Source organism: Candoia aspera, chromosome 7 (genome assembly GCF_035149785.1).
Source record: "Candoia aspera isolate rCanAsp1 chromosome 7, rCanAsp1.hap2, whole genome shotgun sequence".
NCBI lineage: Eukaryota > Metazoa > Chordata > Lepidosauria > Squamata > Boidae > Candoia > Candoia aspera.
Window position 1 is genome coordinate 56,340,050 of NC_086159.1, and position 17,571 is coordinate 56,357,620.

Consider the following 17,571-nt stretch of genomic DNA (forward strand, 5'->3'; position numbering starts at 1 on the left):
TGAAATATGTTTCCTATGTAGTAGCTGTTCCAAATTTATCTACTTTACAGTTCTAAATTATAAGAAAGTGATCCTGTCCACCACCAATCTTAACTGGATGAAATGGAAACAACGCCAATTCTCTAAAGCAAACTTGCATTCTAAATATGAATCTCTTCCAAGCAATATGTTTAAAAATATGAGCAGATTTTAATGGCTTTATGATTCTATATATATTGAGATAGGAACAAATGATGTGGGTTTTAGGCAGAGCGAAGGGCCACAATTGTGATTAATTGAAGATCTCAGTGGAAGGCCAAACACTGGTGCACTCTGCATCAAAATAAGTATTAATTAAAAAGTCTAATCCAAATCTTTACTTTTGTTTCATTAACCAATTTCAGAAGAATTTCTCTCAGATTATATGAATATCACTTTGGGTGAATTAGTTTTGTGCTTTAATACACACCTGCTTCTGTTGTATTAATTCAGTTGTCATTACGAAGAGAGAGAAAGAGAGATAGAGAACAAAATCAAATAAGTAGCTTTATGCATTGGCACCCATTACAAATCACAATGAAGTCAAAATGACAATACATGCATCATGACATAATCACACACATTATGCAGTTATGTCATTTGTATCATGATACCTGATGCAAGATGCATCATTGCCATGATGACATCATGGTGCTTATGTTGTCATTTGTTCCTCTTACCCCCACCCCAGCAGACATTTATGGCTTTATTGATAAAGTATGAATCTAAATATTTCTTTCTATGTATGAAATTTTCCATGAGATTATCTGTAGTGTCCATTTGCTTCTTTTCTGCTTAAGCACAAACCATTGCTATGTGCTCCGTGTGTTTCTGTACATGGGGGGAGGAGGAAGGGAAAAAAAGCTTTAGAGAAGATTTCATAAAGCACAACTCAGCTCAGACCAATATAATGATGTGAATTCCTATTGTCTGGTTTTCTTTTCCCTATTCTGCATTCTTGAGTGAATTCCTTTTTCTAGGCTTCCTTTCAATATTTTCAGAATATTTAACTTCCTTATTATGGTCTTAAACCTTCAACCTTTACTCTCAGTATTTCTGTGCCTCCTCAGCAAAGGTTGGCTAATATTCCGCCTTCTCAGTCTTTGAAACAAAACTGTTATTGATCTGCTTTTTTCTCTTAGAATATCAGTGCAAATTCTTGAAGGCTTATTATATTAGTAATAATAAAAGCCTGTAGTGCCATTTTAGTCCATCACCATTACTATCATAAGCAAAGAAATAAATCTAGTCTGGCACAGGCTAAAAAGCTTGCTTTATTCTTACGGTTTTAAAGCATTGCAGCAGGTAACAAAGGAAGAGTATGATCTGTATGTATTCCAGCCTACTTACTATAAGTTAACATAAAATGAGTAGCAAAAATAATATATTTCTTCAGAATAGAAGATAAATTATTACTTTTGTCTGCATGTGTTTAAGAGCACCTGGTTTGACCTGGTTAAATAATTAACACCTTGGTTTCTGAAAAGCTACTGTAAGTGCAATAATATTGGAAATCCATTAATGGGATCTGCATGTAAATACTTGCTAAAATTTGAAATATGTATTAACTTGGTTTTCATTTTACTATTCACTTTTAGATTACAGTGAATATACTAAAGATATTCCAGATGTGCCAGGAAAACAAAGGGCTATACCTTCTGGAGAAGCCTATGACCTTTTGTTAGTTCCATTTAGGTTGCATTAATATATTTCATGTATTAATAGCACACATAGTATTGGGATGTTTCAATTTATAGCCCTGACTATTAAACACAGTTCTGATTTCTGAAAATCTTTATCTGTTAGGGGATAGGGAATGCATATTTTCCAAGATAAGATTAATTAGGATTTAGCTGGAGATGTTTTAATAATGCACTCTTCTGTAAGATTTTAGACATAATTCATAATTCTGTAATTCTAAAAGAGATAGCGATGTGACAAGGTGAGTTCATGCAGGATTTCGGTCCAATCTCTAGTAGTGTGGTAGTTACTTTGAAACTTGCTGTAATCTGAATTTTTTTTTTTAAGGAATTGAATAATCATGAGATACACAAAATGGTCGGTTAGCAGGAAATAATGCTAAGTGATAAAATGAGAAAATTAACCTTACAGTAAGGAATATTAGGTCACATAAATTTCCTCTTATCAATTATATTCCAACACCAACTATGTTACCTCTTTTTTTTTTTTTGCATCTCCAACATGGCACATCATTGCTGACTATACTTGTGGAGGCTAGCCAGAACCCATTTATACTACAGGATGGATGTTCTGTCATCATACTCCCTAAAACAGATTTGCTGGCTATTACATTCTTGTTTTTAGTGGTCTTTTTGTTGTCTGCCCACAAATTCTATGTCAGTCCCTTTGAGTTCAATATAGTAACTTTTATGTTGGATCCAAATTGGAAAAGTATCTACATAAACAACATTGGTATTGTTTAGCTGATTCAGTTAAACACCGAATGAGAATATGCTTTATTCCATGATTTTAAAGAAAACTATTCATATTGAGGTTATCTCTCATGCTTTTCTAAATTGAAGGGTCAAATGTGGTGCTACTAAAGGTTTTCAAGTACTTTCCAAAGACAGATAAAATCAATGATTTCAGTCTATCACGGATAGACAGAAAAATGGCCCTAGTCAAAAGAAATTTAATGTAGCTAATAAAATGGTCAGATTCCAAATATCACAATAGCTATGTTGTTTGGGTAGACTCTAGCAAAACTGCTACAAAATGCCTCATTGATGACCACCTGATCCTGTTATTCTTGGCTGTATTGGGCTAACAGAGTACATGAGCTTTGATATGTGATAATTCAGCAGTAAAGATAAAGGTAAAGGTTTCCCTTGACATTAAGTCCAGTCGTGTCCGACTCTAGGGGGTGGTGCTCATCTCCGTTTCAAAGCCAAAGAGCCGGCGTTTGTCCGTAGACACTTCCGTGGTCATGTGGCCGGCATGACTACACGGAACGCTGTTACCTGCCCGCCGAAGCGGTACCTATTAATCTCACATTTGCATGTTTTTGAACTGCTAGGTTGGCAGGAGCTGGGACTAGCAACGGGAGCTCACCCCGTCAGCGGATTCGAACCGCCGACCTTCCAATCGGCAAGCTCAGCGGTTTAACCTGCAGCGCCACCGCGTCCCTGAACTTATAAAAATTCCACTGTGCAAATTACACTAAGCCTGTTTTAGTAAAATAGGAACTGTATAAATATATGAATTTATTGTATGTTCAACAAGGGATTCTCAGACTGTGTTGTTGTAGGCTCCAGAACAATAAATCAATTTTTGTCACCCCTTCCATGAATACAACTGTCAGACTGTGCTTGATGGGGCTGTTGCTCTGCTCTGCACGGTTGGCTTGTCAAGGCAAACTGGAGTGATCTAGTTGTTTGGGTGCAAAGTAGGCTTGCCCATTCAAAGCGGCATTGCTGTCAGGACTTGGTCCTGGGGCCAGAGCTTCCTGTGTGTTCAGAGCAGTGGCTCCTGTCTCAGCCTGATATATTCTTGAGCACTATCCAAGAAATCCAAGCAAAACTGAGTACTTTTGCTAGTGGCATCTTTTTTCTTTCTTCTCTTTCTGGACTTCTTCCTGAGTAGTGTAGTGTTGGGCCTTGGCACTGAGTCTGTACCTTCAGTCCATGCCTCTGATCATAAGGTGCCATGATGATGCAAAGTGCTCGGGCTGCCTGGAGTGGACTTATAGGTTCAGTGCCCACACCCATTGGAAGCCTAGGAAGAGCCGTACTTCGAAGAAGGCAAAGGTGAGACTAGACCAGAACATTTTTGGGGTGCTCAGGAATGTGTTCAAACTATTGCAGGAGCCATTGTTGTGAACACAAAAGGATGTTGGAGAGGTTCAGCATCTGGATTCCATGCACAGTCCAGTTTAGTGTCAGCAGCTCATTGAAGGCTGCCAGCATCCAAGAATTGTGGGACCAAGTGCAACTCCTTCCTTTCTGGTTTGCTGGATCTAAGAATGCTTGAGTTTCACTATTATTCCATCTGGCTCAGTACTGTAGTCTGTACCTTTCAAGAATTTAAGCTGGCTTTTCTGAAGCTTTATCTAACGATAGCAAGATTTAAACTTAGTATGTACTCTGTGGCTGAACCTGCTCTGTGTTATTTCTTAAATGACATGACCTAAATGGTATATAATATACCTAGTGAAGAAATCTGAAAGTGTGAATAGGTTGTTTGAAAACTCTCAGAAAATAGCATGGATCATTTAGAACATTATACTGGATTTATTTTATTTTCAACTATATAGAAGGAGTGTCCATTTAGGAAGAATCACATGTTTGCAACCACATGAGTAACATTCGATCTCAAGTTCTGCATTTGGTCAATAGCTTTGTTAGGCCAAAACAAAATCACAAAATAAATGCAGGCTTTTGAGATTTCCAGAACACTCCATCATGAGCAATTTGCCTTGTCATGATGCTTCATGACAAGAGGCCTAGATGAAATATCCAAGTAAAAAGTTTTGAGAAGTATAAAAGGGGGAAAAAAGCCTGATAATCAAACTATGAATCTGAATTAGTTGCAGTATGAAAAAGACATATAGATAAGCTGCCAGCGTTCATATCAGGTTCTGTAAGGTTCTAAGATGATTCAAGCTGTTCTTGTGTTTCTGGAATTAAGAAACGAAGCAAAGGTTGATTCTCCCTATTTTTGAAAATCAAGAATCTATCCCTCCTTTGGAACATTTTCCATCTTGCGGTGATATGTACTTAATATAGAAAGTTCCTTGCCTCCTCCTCTTTCTCTGTATAAAATTATCCTGATTTGAGAAATTGTAAAGAAATAAGGGTCAAGCAAATACTGTTTTTGTCAAACCTCTTGTCTATACAAATTAATGGTGTAAGCCACAGGGAAAATAAATGCAATATTTATTGACCTAAAGTACTTGGAGGGAACATAGCAGCCTCACTAAATCAAATATATTTTTCTATTTTCTCCCATTTTATCAGATTCAAAAATGTGTATTCATTTTAAAAACTGCCTGGATCCAAATAAATAGCTGTGCAATAAAACTCTCCCATTACTGTTTCTTGCAGAAATTTTCCAAAATATCTAATAATAGAGAATAGGAAATTCTAGTAAAAGGTTAGTTGACTTTTGAGATAAGTAGATAAACATCTTGCTGGGAAATCTACTGCTTAGATGCAAATTGCTGTATCTTTAAGCAAAATAAAGACATAATAATAAAAAGAAGAATATTATTTTAGAAATATATTAAATTTGTTAAAGCTTAGTTTTGAATTTCTAGACCTGAGTTTCTTAACCAGGGTTCCGCAAGAGGTTGCTAGGGGGTTCCCTGGGAGATCACAATTTATTAAAAACTTTATTTCGAAGTCAGACAACTTCACATTAAAGAGGTAAGGTTCATTCTTTACTTTTTGGTTAAGAACACTGTTAGTGCAGATATACAGGCCTACACATGAAACAAATATAATACTTTTGTAACTTCTGGCCTTTATTTGAGCCTGAATGTGCAGTGGTCCCCCGAGGCCTGAAAAATATTTCAAGGGTTCCCCCAGGGTCAAAAAGTTGAGAAAGGCTGTTCTAGACTATCAAAGATGCTTTTGAATTTGTTTTTGTGAACGGTTGGTAACAATGCTATTCATCTTTGTGTATCAGTAACAATACTATTCATCCATAACTAAATAATACTTTGCACAAAATCCTGTAAACAGCATATGGTTGTCATGTTCCTTTTAGATGGCATAATTGTTTCCCTCTAAAGAAACTAAATTTAGATTAGCAACTGTGTCTGAGTATCAATAGAACAATGTTTTGGTTTAACTTGTAGTATAATGTTGAAAACGGATGAAAACCCACTGCTTCAACCACAATTCATTTATTATTCGTGTCAGAGGTTTAAATATCACCCTACTCATGAGTCTTTTGACTTTGAAAACCACATCAAAATGAATAAAAAGGAAGAAATGTGCTAGATTAGACTCTTCATCAGCCTGTTAGTTAGTTTGCTCATTGTTCAAGTGTGCTTTCTGCCTGTCTGTATAGCTAAAGGCTTTCCAAAGTGACTTATTGCTGTAGGCATTTTAAAAAGTGAACTAATCTTGAGAAAATAAATCAAACAAAACATGTGAAAAACACATTACTCAGAAAATGGAATAACAATATTTCTGAATGTATTCAAAATGTCATAGGATTAGAATAAAATCAGAACAACACCCAATACAATATGAAAATAAAGATTTTCTAAAAAAAAGTTTCTGTCTGACAATATTTATATTCTATATTATAATTAATATTAAATATGTTAATTCATATTAAAGTTAATGTTATATTTTTGTAAGCTACCTAGTGCTGTTAAGGAAGTAGACAATGAATAAAATTTGTAAACAAAATAAATATAAATTGATTTTTAATATTGAGCTATATGAAGATACTAATGAAAAACAAGTTTACAGTGCTTAATTATATTGTCCTCCTGATATTCATTTTTAAATTAAGATGCTTATATATTTACAGTATAAAATAAATGTTAACTGTATTGTTAACACTGTTTTGTTTAAAGCTGAAATGAAAATAATTTATGTCATGAGTACTGATGGCGAGCAGGAGGGGGCCCCTATCCAGGGGGGAAAACGCATGCGTAGTACTGAGGAATTAAGCAGCCATTCAAAGAGACACAGATCAGACCCGCCTTAACTTTCGGGGTTTATCTGTCTGGGTTTTCCCCACGCTTCTTCAGTTTGTTAGGATTCTGTTTATTGTAGCAGTAATAAACACTAGAGACCTACTCCTCGTCTCAGCGTGATTTCTGACTGTTAGGACAATTTATGAGAATACTATTTTGCGAGTTGTTCCGAATTCCATTTTCTTGAGATAAAACAAAAGGGCTGGTACCCGCCATCAATTCCCATGTGGCTTCTTGTGCTACTGGAAGTAGATTAGCAAATAATGGACATTTTTCCCAATTAATCTAATAATATATTTCAGTCAAAATCCCTGGCATCTTTCCTAACAAGTTTGAAACAAAGAATTTTGGCCTTGTGAGGAAGGCAGGGTCCTAGTTATAACATAATGCTAAGTAAACTAAGAGGTTCCATACTTTATTATATATACATTGTTTCAAATAGGTATATTACAGTGCATTGGGAACATGTACAAAACCGCTCTTTTCAAACAAACCAGTCATGTCATTTTTTCAGACTTGCATAGTTATTTTCACAAGCTGCTTCTGGCTGGCTCCATGTGTGGCTACGAAGAAGTTACGTACTGCTTTAATGATTTGAAGAGAGGTGCTTTATACATCCTCCAGCACATTGTGAAGCACATTTTTAGAAAGTTTTGCACACCCTATTAACTACTACTGCTGTCAGGAAGAGCCAGGCAGAAGTGACTGATCAAATTTCACTAGCGAGCCTGTATATTTGAACCTGGTTTCAAATTCAGCTCATTATGATTTTCAAAACAGGTTAATATTTGTAAGCAATGTTCTTCTAAAACAATTTTAATTGTAGAAGGAATAACTGGAATGTTGGTACTGTTTCTCATGAATGAAAAGCTATTTTGTTGTTTCTTTTGCCCTAGCCCTAGTATCATTTATTCTGGATCTTGGGAAACCCGTATTTTCTAGAAGGGATGGTCTTACATAGACATTCTTGAGCAAACCATTTCTAGTACAATTGCCTATTATAGAAATGATGAAACAATAATTTGAACCTAAGGCACCTTCTTTGCTTTTACCTTCCCTAAATTCTTTTCTTTCAGTGTTGTGTCATTTTAGACTTGTGTCATGTGGGTTTAGGGCAATATTTGGTTTTGCATTATGTAAGCTGCTCTGGAAGCTTTTTACACTGAATTTATGGTATAAATGCTTTTAATAAATAATACTGCTTAGATGAACAGTTCTGTTGATTAGTCATATGATAATCAATCTTTCTTAAAATGTCTTTTGACAGGATAAATCTGCAGTTATGAACATTTTTGCTACTTCTCCCTTCGGGATTATATTATTCCTGTCTACCTTGATGCAGAAGAGCAATGGCAAGTGTAAAGAAGCAGGTTCAAGGCCAGAGATGAATCTGAGCATCCAATATCAACTTCCATATTTCATTGCGGAAACCCCAATACAAAACATTATTCTCTACAAACAGCACCTGTATATAGGTGCAGTCAATAAAATCTATGTCTTAAATGAAAGCCTTCACAACATCTATGAGTACAAGACTGGACCTGTTCTGGAGAATCCAAGTTGTGCTCCATGTAATGAATGTAAACCTAAAGGAAATCAATCTGGCATTTGGAAAGATAACATTAACATGGCTCTGCTCTTAGAAACATACTATGATCATCATCTTATTAGCTGTGGTAGTGTTGCCAAAGGAACCTGTCAGCGCCATGTTATTTATCCTAATAATCCTGCTGACATTGGAAGTGAAGTATACTGCATGTATTCTAAGCTGATGGATGAGGAATCAGATGAATGTCCTGACTGCGTTGTAAGCCCTTTAGGAACCAAAATTCTGGTGACCGAAAAAGAAAGATTTGTATACTTCTATGTTGGCAACACTGTAAATAATTCATCCCAGCAAGACAATTTGCTGCATTCAATATCTGTTCGAAGATTAAAAGAAACTCTGGATGGATTTGAGTTTCTCACGGCTTACTCCTACATTGACATTCTTCCAGAATTCAGGGATTCATACCCCATTAAGTATGTCCATGCATTTGAAAAGGACCATTTTGTATACTTTCTCACTGTTCAGAGAGAATCTCTTGACTCCCAAGCTTTTCATACAAGAATTATACGGTTTTGCTCTTTTGATTCTGAGTTGCGTTCATACGTGGAAATGCCCCTTGAATGCATTTACACCGAAAAACGTAAGAAGAGGTCAACTAAGAGGTCAAATGAGGTATTTAATATTTTACAGGCTGCATATATTGGTAAGCCAGGTGCAACCTTAGCCCAGCAAATGGGTCTTGATATGAACGATGATATTCTATTTGGTGCTTTTGCCCAAAGTAAACCAGATTCTTCAGAACCAACTCCTAAATCTGCTGTCTGTGCAGTTTCTATCAAAACCATCAATGAATTCTTTGGCAAGATTGTAGACAAACAAAACATGAAATGTCTGCAGCATCTCTATAAGAAGAACAACAAATACTGTCTGAACAGGGTAAGTAATTAATTTATTAAAAGAATTAATTATCCTACCCAACATTTGTCTCATTCCCATTGAATATTCCAGTATTGAATGTGTGGCTGTGCTGATTTTAGTAATGAGTAGTAACTATTAACTTGGACTATATTTTGGCTGGAATCCAGGACCAGTTGTCTTAAAGTACTTCAGTTTCACTATCAATGCTAGTTACTGCCGATTAGATTAGATTAGATTAGATTAGATTAGATTAGATTTCTTTTATCCCACCTTTATTATTTTTATAAATAACCCAAAGTGGTGAACATACTTAATCTTCCTCCTCCTATTTTCCCTACAACAACCCTGGGAGATGAGTTGGGCTGAGAGAGGGTGACTGGCCCAAAGTCACCCAGCATTAATAAAACAGTTGTTATAAGTGTTGGATATAGAAGTCATTGGAAGATGCTATCAGAAGACAAAGCTTAGAGATAATTATAAAACCAGTTTTCTTCTAATTGGTAAGAAAATGGGTGGAGTTGAGGACACAAGCCAAAACAGAGAATTCTGCCCAGGTTTAATAATGCCAAGCTGAGATTCCATACATGGACAAAGTGCTTCTATTCCTTGCGTAATCTATCAGTTAAATCACAGTCCTAGGTGAATCACAAGTACATGAATATAACACACTTTATTCCAACTAAACATGAATGGCTTAAAGTTAAAGCTCTTCAGTTAAACAATTCTGGATTAAATATAATGGCTCTTTAAAAATTGATGAAATTTGTTTTACATTGTCTAGGATTTTTTTTTAATGAAATATATACCACACTGTATCTGATGATATCTTCCTTTAGTTCAACATTTTTATTGTCCTCAAATCTTAGTTTCCTTTGCTTACAGTTCTTCTAAAAATACTGAACATCTTGACCTGAGAACAACATTCTTCCATAGATTAGTGTTTAGCTTTTTCTTGTTGTATTACTGTGGATATTGTTTTAAAAATATTTTAAAAACTTACCTAGATCTACTTAATCTCTTCTTCACAAAGCATCTCATTAAATATACTGACAGAATCATTGGTGAGTTTCTATTTGCTGGAAAAATAGTTCTCACTGGAGAACATCTCAGAATTGCCCAGTGTTTTGTACATTACTGATGGATACATTAGGTTGTAAAAGTGTGATCAACTAACCAACAACACACAATTTATAAAATGTGTTTAAATCAGAGAGAGATATGCAAGTTGATAATGCAGAATACTGGTACAGATGTGCCATGGATTGAATAAAATGTATGATCCCTTTCTACTCTTTTCATTACAAAGTATTGATTTTTCTGTAGGTACAGATAGTTTTTGCTTTATGACCATTCAGCAACCGTTCAGAGTTATGACAGCACTGAACGACTGGCAGTTATGACTGGTCCTTGAAGTTACAGCTATTGCAGCACCCCTGCAGTCACATGATCAAAATTTGGGCACTTGGCAGCCTGTCTGCACTTAAAACAACAGTGTGCACTTCAATTCCCCCACCTGCCCATCTCCCTCCCATTTCTGCCCTTTTGGCTGCCCTACACTCTGCTGCTACCTACTCCTGCTGCTCCCCGCTGCCCCAGCTGACCTTTGCCATCTTCTTCCTCCCGCTGCTGACGAGGCCTCCCTGAGGCCGCACAAAGGGCCGGTAGGTGCCTTGGTTGGGCTCACCTCATCAGCAATGGGAAGAAGAAGATGGCAAATGTCAACTGGGGGCAGTAGGGGGCATCAGGGGTAGGCAGCGGCAGAGTGCAGGTTGACCAAAAAAGCAGAGATGAGGAGATAGGCGGGTGAGGTGAGTTGAAGCAGAGGTGAATATGGCAGGGCAGGAGAAGCATTTCCTGAATTTCTGTTGCTGGGCAGTTCAGTCATGTGATGTTTCACCTAATGACCGCTTCGCTTAGCAATGGAAATTTCAGTTAAGTGAGGACTATCTGTATTTTTTTTATTGGACAGCACATCAGAAAGCTTTCTAAAATTTCTACTGAGAGTCTTCTGAAATGCTTAGGGCATTTATTCATTTGTATGATTTAGAGACCCACTCTGCCCAATCTTATAAGGCGGGCAAAACCCATTATCCCTCAAACAGCCAAATTGTATGCTGTGAAGGTGGTAACTAGCACCTTGACTTGCACCCAGAAGCCAACTGGTAACCATTGCACTGCAGTGCAGTGGATGGAGCAGTGATGTCATATGGACATAGCAAAGTAGGAACAAGATTCAAGGGTTTGGTAATTTTCTTACTTAGTCAATTTTGATTTTATTTTAATAGAAGAGAAAGTCCCAAAGAGTTTAGGGGAAAGAAAAAAGTGGCTTTAGAGTAGTTTCATCGAAACTAAAAGATGGTTGGCAAACTATCTTGGAAGCTTTTGAATCATTTTTCTGTGGGTTGGGCTTCTTGTTTTGTTTTGGTTTTTTTTTTCTGGCACTTTCATTGTGTGGAAACTGAATACATATAGTAAACTGGGCACAGATTCAATTTTAGTCATTTTCAGCATGACTTATTAAAGGATGGTAGTTCTTGCAGTTTGATCCAACAGCAGTCCTCTTAAAGTAGAAACAATTTAATAATCAGACTTCTACTTCTAGAGAGAGAATATATTTTGCCTCCTACTGCCCCAAAAAAGCAAGAACTGTTCAATTTCTCATAATTTTCATTTATCTATTTGCATCATTTTATTCCTCTACCACAACATGTTGAACTGATTGGTATTACTGTCAAATGTAAATACAAACAAAGGGAAAAGGGAAAAAATGTAGGTGGCTGAAATTAAGAGCCCCTGAAATCAAATAAAAAGAGACAGTGAAATAAACATATAGTGATATCTATTTATTAAGATGATAGATGAGAGAAATTGAGTTAAGCTTATTTTACAATGGGAAGAAGTAATTGCAGCCTTCCATCAGGAAACCAAAGGACCTATATTGATCTTCTGTCCTTTGGGTACATCTAGCAACATTTAATAAAATAAACACAAATAACAAAATAGATTTTACAAGTATATGCTTTTTTCCAGTGAAATTTTCTCATAGCAGGTTTTCTGCTCATAGGTCTAGATGGTTTGTATGAGCTGTTTTAAACAGATTCTCATGTTTAAAAACTTGATTACACATTACAAATTCATAAAGTACAGGGTTGGAGGGCTGTTCTGTATTTTTCTTCCAGTTTAAAAATACTTTCTGGAATATTATACAACACTGCCTATTGCATTAATGTCTACTTTTAATCCTGAAAAAATGTATTAGTTCAAATTTGAATGATACAATAGACACAGGACACAATTAAATGAACTTTTCTCCTCAGTTTATTTCTTCTGTAGAGGAAATAGCAATCTCTAAGTTTCACTAGAGTTTCTGAGCCTTGAGATCTTAATGCAGTGAGAAGCAGTACGGAAGCTGCTAAAATTCATTGCTTTTAAATCCTTCTGATTGTATTTTTGCAGCCTAGCCGTGCCCTTTAGGCACATGCTTGTTCCACACAAAGTGAAAAGTAAGGTTTACTTGTTAGCATACAATTTATTTTTAGCAAGCCTTTACCACAATATGCCACCTCTAGTAGCTCCAGGTCTTCAGCAAAGGATCGTTACCTTGTCGTGGTGCTGGAGCTTGAGCACCTCAATGATGCCATGAGCTAAACCGTGAAGGGCCACCCAAGACGGGAAGGTCATGACAGAGAGGTCAGACTAAATGTGATCCCTGGGTAAGGTAATGGCAACCCACCCCAGTATTCTTGCCGTGAAAACTCAATGGATCAGTACAACCAGAGATATGTCGGTATACCATCAGAAGATGAGACCCCAGGTTGGAGGTTGGTCAAAATGCTACTGGGGAGGAACAGAGGATGAGTTCAACTAGCCCCAGACGTGATGACGTAGCTAGCTCAAAGCCAAAAGGATGGCTAGTGGCCGTCGGTGCTGGTGGTGAACGGCGAATCCGATGTTCTAAGGATCAACACACCATTGGAACCTGGAATGTAAGAACTATGAGCCAGGGCAAATTGGATGTGGTTATTGGTGAGATGTCAAGATTAAAGATAGACATTTTGGGCGTCAGTGAACTGAAATGGAGTGGAATGGGCCACCTCACATCAAATGACCACCAGATCTACTACTGTGGACAAGAGGACCACAGAAGAAATGGAGTAGACTTCATAATCAATAGTAAAGTGGCTAAAGCAGTGCTTGGATACAATCCAAAAAACGATAGAATGATCTCAATTTGAATTCAGGGCAAGCCATCTAACATCACAGTGATCCAAATATACGCCCCAACCACAGATGCTGAAGAAGCTGAAGTAGAGCGGTTCTATGAGGATCTGCAGCACCTACTGGACAACACGCCTAAAAGAGATGTTATTTTCATCACGGGAGACTGGAATGCTAAGGTGGGCAGTCAAGTGACACCTGGAATTACAGGTAAGCATGGCCTGGGAGAACAAAATGAAGCAGGACATAGGCTGATAGAATTTTGCCAAGTCAACTCACTCTGCATAACAAACACTCTCTTCCAACAACCTAAGAGACGGCTTTATACACGGACTTCCCCAGATGGACAACATCGAAGTCAGATTGACTACATCCTTTGCAGTCAAAGGTGGCGGACATCTATACAGTTGGTAAAAACAAGACCTGGAGCTGACTGTAGTTCCGATCATGAACTTCTTATTGCACAATTTAGGATCAGACTAAAGAGATTAGGGAAGACCCACAGATCAGCTAGATATGAGCTCACTAATATTCCTAAGGAATATGCAGTGGAGATGAAGAATCGATTTAAGGGACTGGACTTAGTAGATAGGGTCCCGGAAGAACTATGGACAGAAGTTCACAACATTGTTCAGGAGGCGGCAACAAAATACATCCCAAAGAAAGAGAAAACCACGAAGGCAAAATGGCTGTCTGCTGAGACACTAGAAGTAGCCCAAGAAAGAAGGAAAGCAAAAGGCAACAGTGATAGGGGGAGATATGCCCAATTAAATGCAAAATTCCAGAGGTTAGCCAGAAGAGATAAGGAATTATTTTTAAACAAGCAATGCGCGGAAGTGGAAGAAGAGAATAGAATAGGAAGGACAAGAGACCTCTTCCAGAAAATTAGAAACATCGGAGGTAAATTCCAGGCCAAAATGGGTATGATCAAAAACAAAGTTGTCAAGGACCTAACAGAAGAAGAAGAGATCAAGAAAAGGTGGCAAGAATATACAGAAGACCTGTATAGGAAGGATAACAATATCGGGGATAGCTTTGACGGTGTGGTCAGTGAGCTAGAGCCAGACATCCTGAAGAGTGAGGTTGAATGGGCCTTAAGAAGCATTGCTAATAACAAGGCAGCAGGAGACGACGGCAACCCAGCTGAACTGTTCAAAATCTTGCAAGATGATGCTGTCGAGGTAATGCATGCTCTATGCCAGCAAATTTGGAAAAAACAAGAATGGCCATCAGACTGGAAAAAATCAACTTAGATCCCCATACCAAAAAAGGGAAACACTAAAGAATGTTCAAACTATCGAACAGTGGCACTCATTTCACATGCCAGTAAGTAATGCTCAAGATCCTGCAAGGCAGACTTCAGCAATACATGGAGCGAGAATTACCAGATGTACAAGCTGGGTTTAGAAAAGGCAGAGGAACTAGGGACCAAATTGCCAATATCTGCTGGATAATGGAAAAAGCCAGGGAGTTTCAGAAAAACATCTATTTCTGTTTTATTGACTATTCTAAAGCCTTTGAGTGTGTGGACCATAACAAACTGTGGCAAGTTCTTAGTGGTATGGGGATACCAAGTCATCTTGTCTGCCTCCTGAAGAATCTGTATAACGACCAAGTAGCAACAGTAAGAACAGACCACGGAACAACAGACTGGTTTAAGATTGGGAAAGGAGTACGGCAGGGCTGTATACTCTCACCCTACCTATTCAACTTGTATGCAGAACACATCATGCGACATGCTGGGCTTGAGGAATCCAAGGCTGGACTTAAAATCGCTGGAAGAAACATTAACAATCTCAGATATGCAGATGATACCACTTTGATGGCTGAAAGCGAAGAGGAACTGAGGAGCCTTATGATGAAGGTGAAAGAAGAAAGTGCAAAAGCTGGCTTGCAGCTAAACCTCAAAAAAACCAAGATTCTGGCAACCAGCTTGATTGATAACTGGCAAATAGAGGCAGAAAATGTAGAAGCAGTGAAAGACTTTGTATTTCTAGGTGTGAAGATTACTGCAGATGCTGACTATAGGAAATCAGAAGACGCTTAATCCTTGGAAGAAGAGCAATGACAAATCTCAATAAAATAGTTAAGAGCAGAGACATCACACTGACAACAAAGGTCCGCATAGTTAAAGCAACGGTGTTCCCCATAGTAACATATGGCTGCGAGAGCTGGACCATAAGGAAGGCTGAGAGAAGGAAGATAGATGCTTTTGAACTGTGGTGTTGGAGGAAAATTCTGAGAGTGCCTTGGACTGCAAGAAGATCAAACCAGTCCATCCTCCAGGAAATAAAGCCAGACTGCTCACTTGAGGGAATGGTATTAAAGGCAAAACGGAAATACTTTGGCCACATAATGAGAAGACAGGACACCCTGGAGAAGATGCTGATGCTAGGGAGAGTGGAGGGCAAAAGGAAGAGGGGCCGACCAAGGGCAAGGTGGATGGATGATATTCTAGAGGTGACGGACCCATCCCTTGGGGAGCTGGGGGTGTTGACGACTGACAGGAAGCTCTGGCGTGGGCTGGTCCATGAAGTCACGAAGAGTCGGAAGCGACTAAATGAATAAACAACAGAGCTCCAGGTAGAAACAGAAGGGTTCTCATTACCTGTTCCTGGGAAATATGTACTGTATGAGAAAGTGCTATGATGTCCTGCTCATGGGCTTCCCATAGATGTTTTGATTTGTCACTGTGACATCTGATCCAGTACAGCTCTTACACATAGATTTGACACTAAATCGGTGTCAGGGTCAGTCTCGCTTCGCAATAAGACACAGACTCACTTAATGGGTATTAAGGATTTCTGGTTTATTGGAATGATGGCTGACAGAACGAAAAACGGGAACGGGGGTGGTGATGTGGAGGTGCCCCTTTTATACCCTCTTGTAGTGCCCCAGGCTCCTCCACCCTGCATTGTCCCGATCCCTCTTGATGGGACCCTTGATGGCTGCCTTGACGTTTTCCCGGTGTCTTCCTTTGTCCCCCGGATTCGGTTGTGTCCTCCAGGGCACCAGGTGCGGCTTATCTCCGTTCTTCCGACGTCCTTCTTTTCAGCTGTCTATGGGCCCATGGGTGTGGGTGCTTTTGGGTGCTTGTGTTAATCCCTGGTTTAATGATCTCCTTCCTCTATTTCTTAATGATCATGATCTACGTTGTGAGGCTCTTTGTGCCTTGCAACGAGGTCATGACAATCGGTTGGTATACCAGTGTTATTACTTAGCTTGTCACTCATCACAATGCAAAAATAAGACAAAAATGCACAGAACCAGCTTTGGTTTTGTTTTCAGATGTAAATGGAACCAGCTTTAAGTGGCAAAGGCAAGTTTGCCTTTTAATATTCACATTTTGTTCTCCTAAGTTCACTAGTCTTCATTTATTGGCCTGTTTTACCTTTGCCTGGGAAAACATTTTAACCAGTACTGCAATTGTACAATAAATAATAAACACAAAGGTTAATCATATACCTGCAAAATTGCATGCACATTGCAATTTTTACATTGCAATGGAAATAATTTTTAATTCTTGCTGTGTTTTCATGATATAATGGTTATCTGGATCAAGATGAGTTGAACTGTGGTAGGCTAATAATACATGTGTTTGATCCTGGTTAATACCATGTTACTGTGTTGTTAAGAGAGGACTTGGAAGCACATTTGAATGGCTCTGAATCACAACTTCCAACATCCCTCATCATTGGCCATGCTTTTGAAGGGCCACATTTTCCCTCTCCTGTTATGAAGTATATGCTGCGGTCTTCGATTTACTTCATTATATTCCATTCTTATACTGGAATACTTTATATTGGAAGTTGTTTATGATTCTTCATGTAAATTAGATCTGCTTTAATTCTCATTTATCATACAGTTTGTCTTTAGTTCTCCAATGCAGCTAATCCTTTTAAATCATGAAGATTGTCTACATTTAACTAAGAAGAAATAATTAGCAGCCATGCAGAGTTTGCTGTAGAAACAGTACATCGTCAAGCAACAGCCTACTGAAATACTTTTTGCTTCTTTTATTTTTGCCTGATATATTATTTGAACTTTGACAGTTAGCATATTAATTAAATAATAGGGGTATACACAGTTGATTTGTGGGATGATAACATACCCAGTGATTGCAAGATTAAATTGACTTACACATCTACAACTCTTCCATGGGATCCCATGTGCCATAAACCTTGTGTTTAATTGA

The 17,571-nt window shown here is 38.0% G+C and overlaps 1 protein-coding gene across 3 annotated transcripts in view; it reads left to right on the plus strand.

Moving 5' to 3' along the window:
- Nucleotides 1–17,571, plus strand: part of MET (MET proto-oncogene, receptor tyrosine kinase) — a 112,814-nt gene that overhangs the window by 15,462 nt on the left and 79,781 nt on the right. For all 3 annotated transcript variants that reach the window (XM_063309482.1, XM_063309481.1, XM_063309480.1), the window contains exon 2: nt 7,959–9,176. In XM_063309482.1, coding sequence (XP_063165552.1) covers nt 7,974–9,176 — 1,203 coding nt within the window. In that variant the 5' untranslated portion in view covers nt 7,959–7,973. The remainder of the gene's footprint in view (nt 1–7,958; nt 9,177–17,571) is intronic.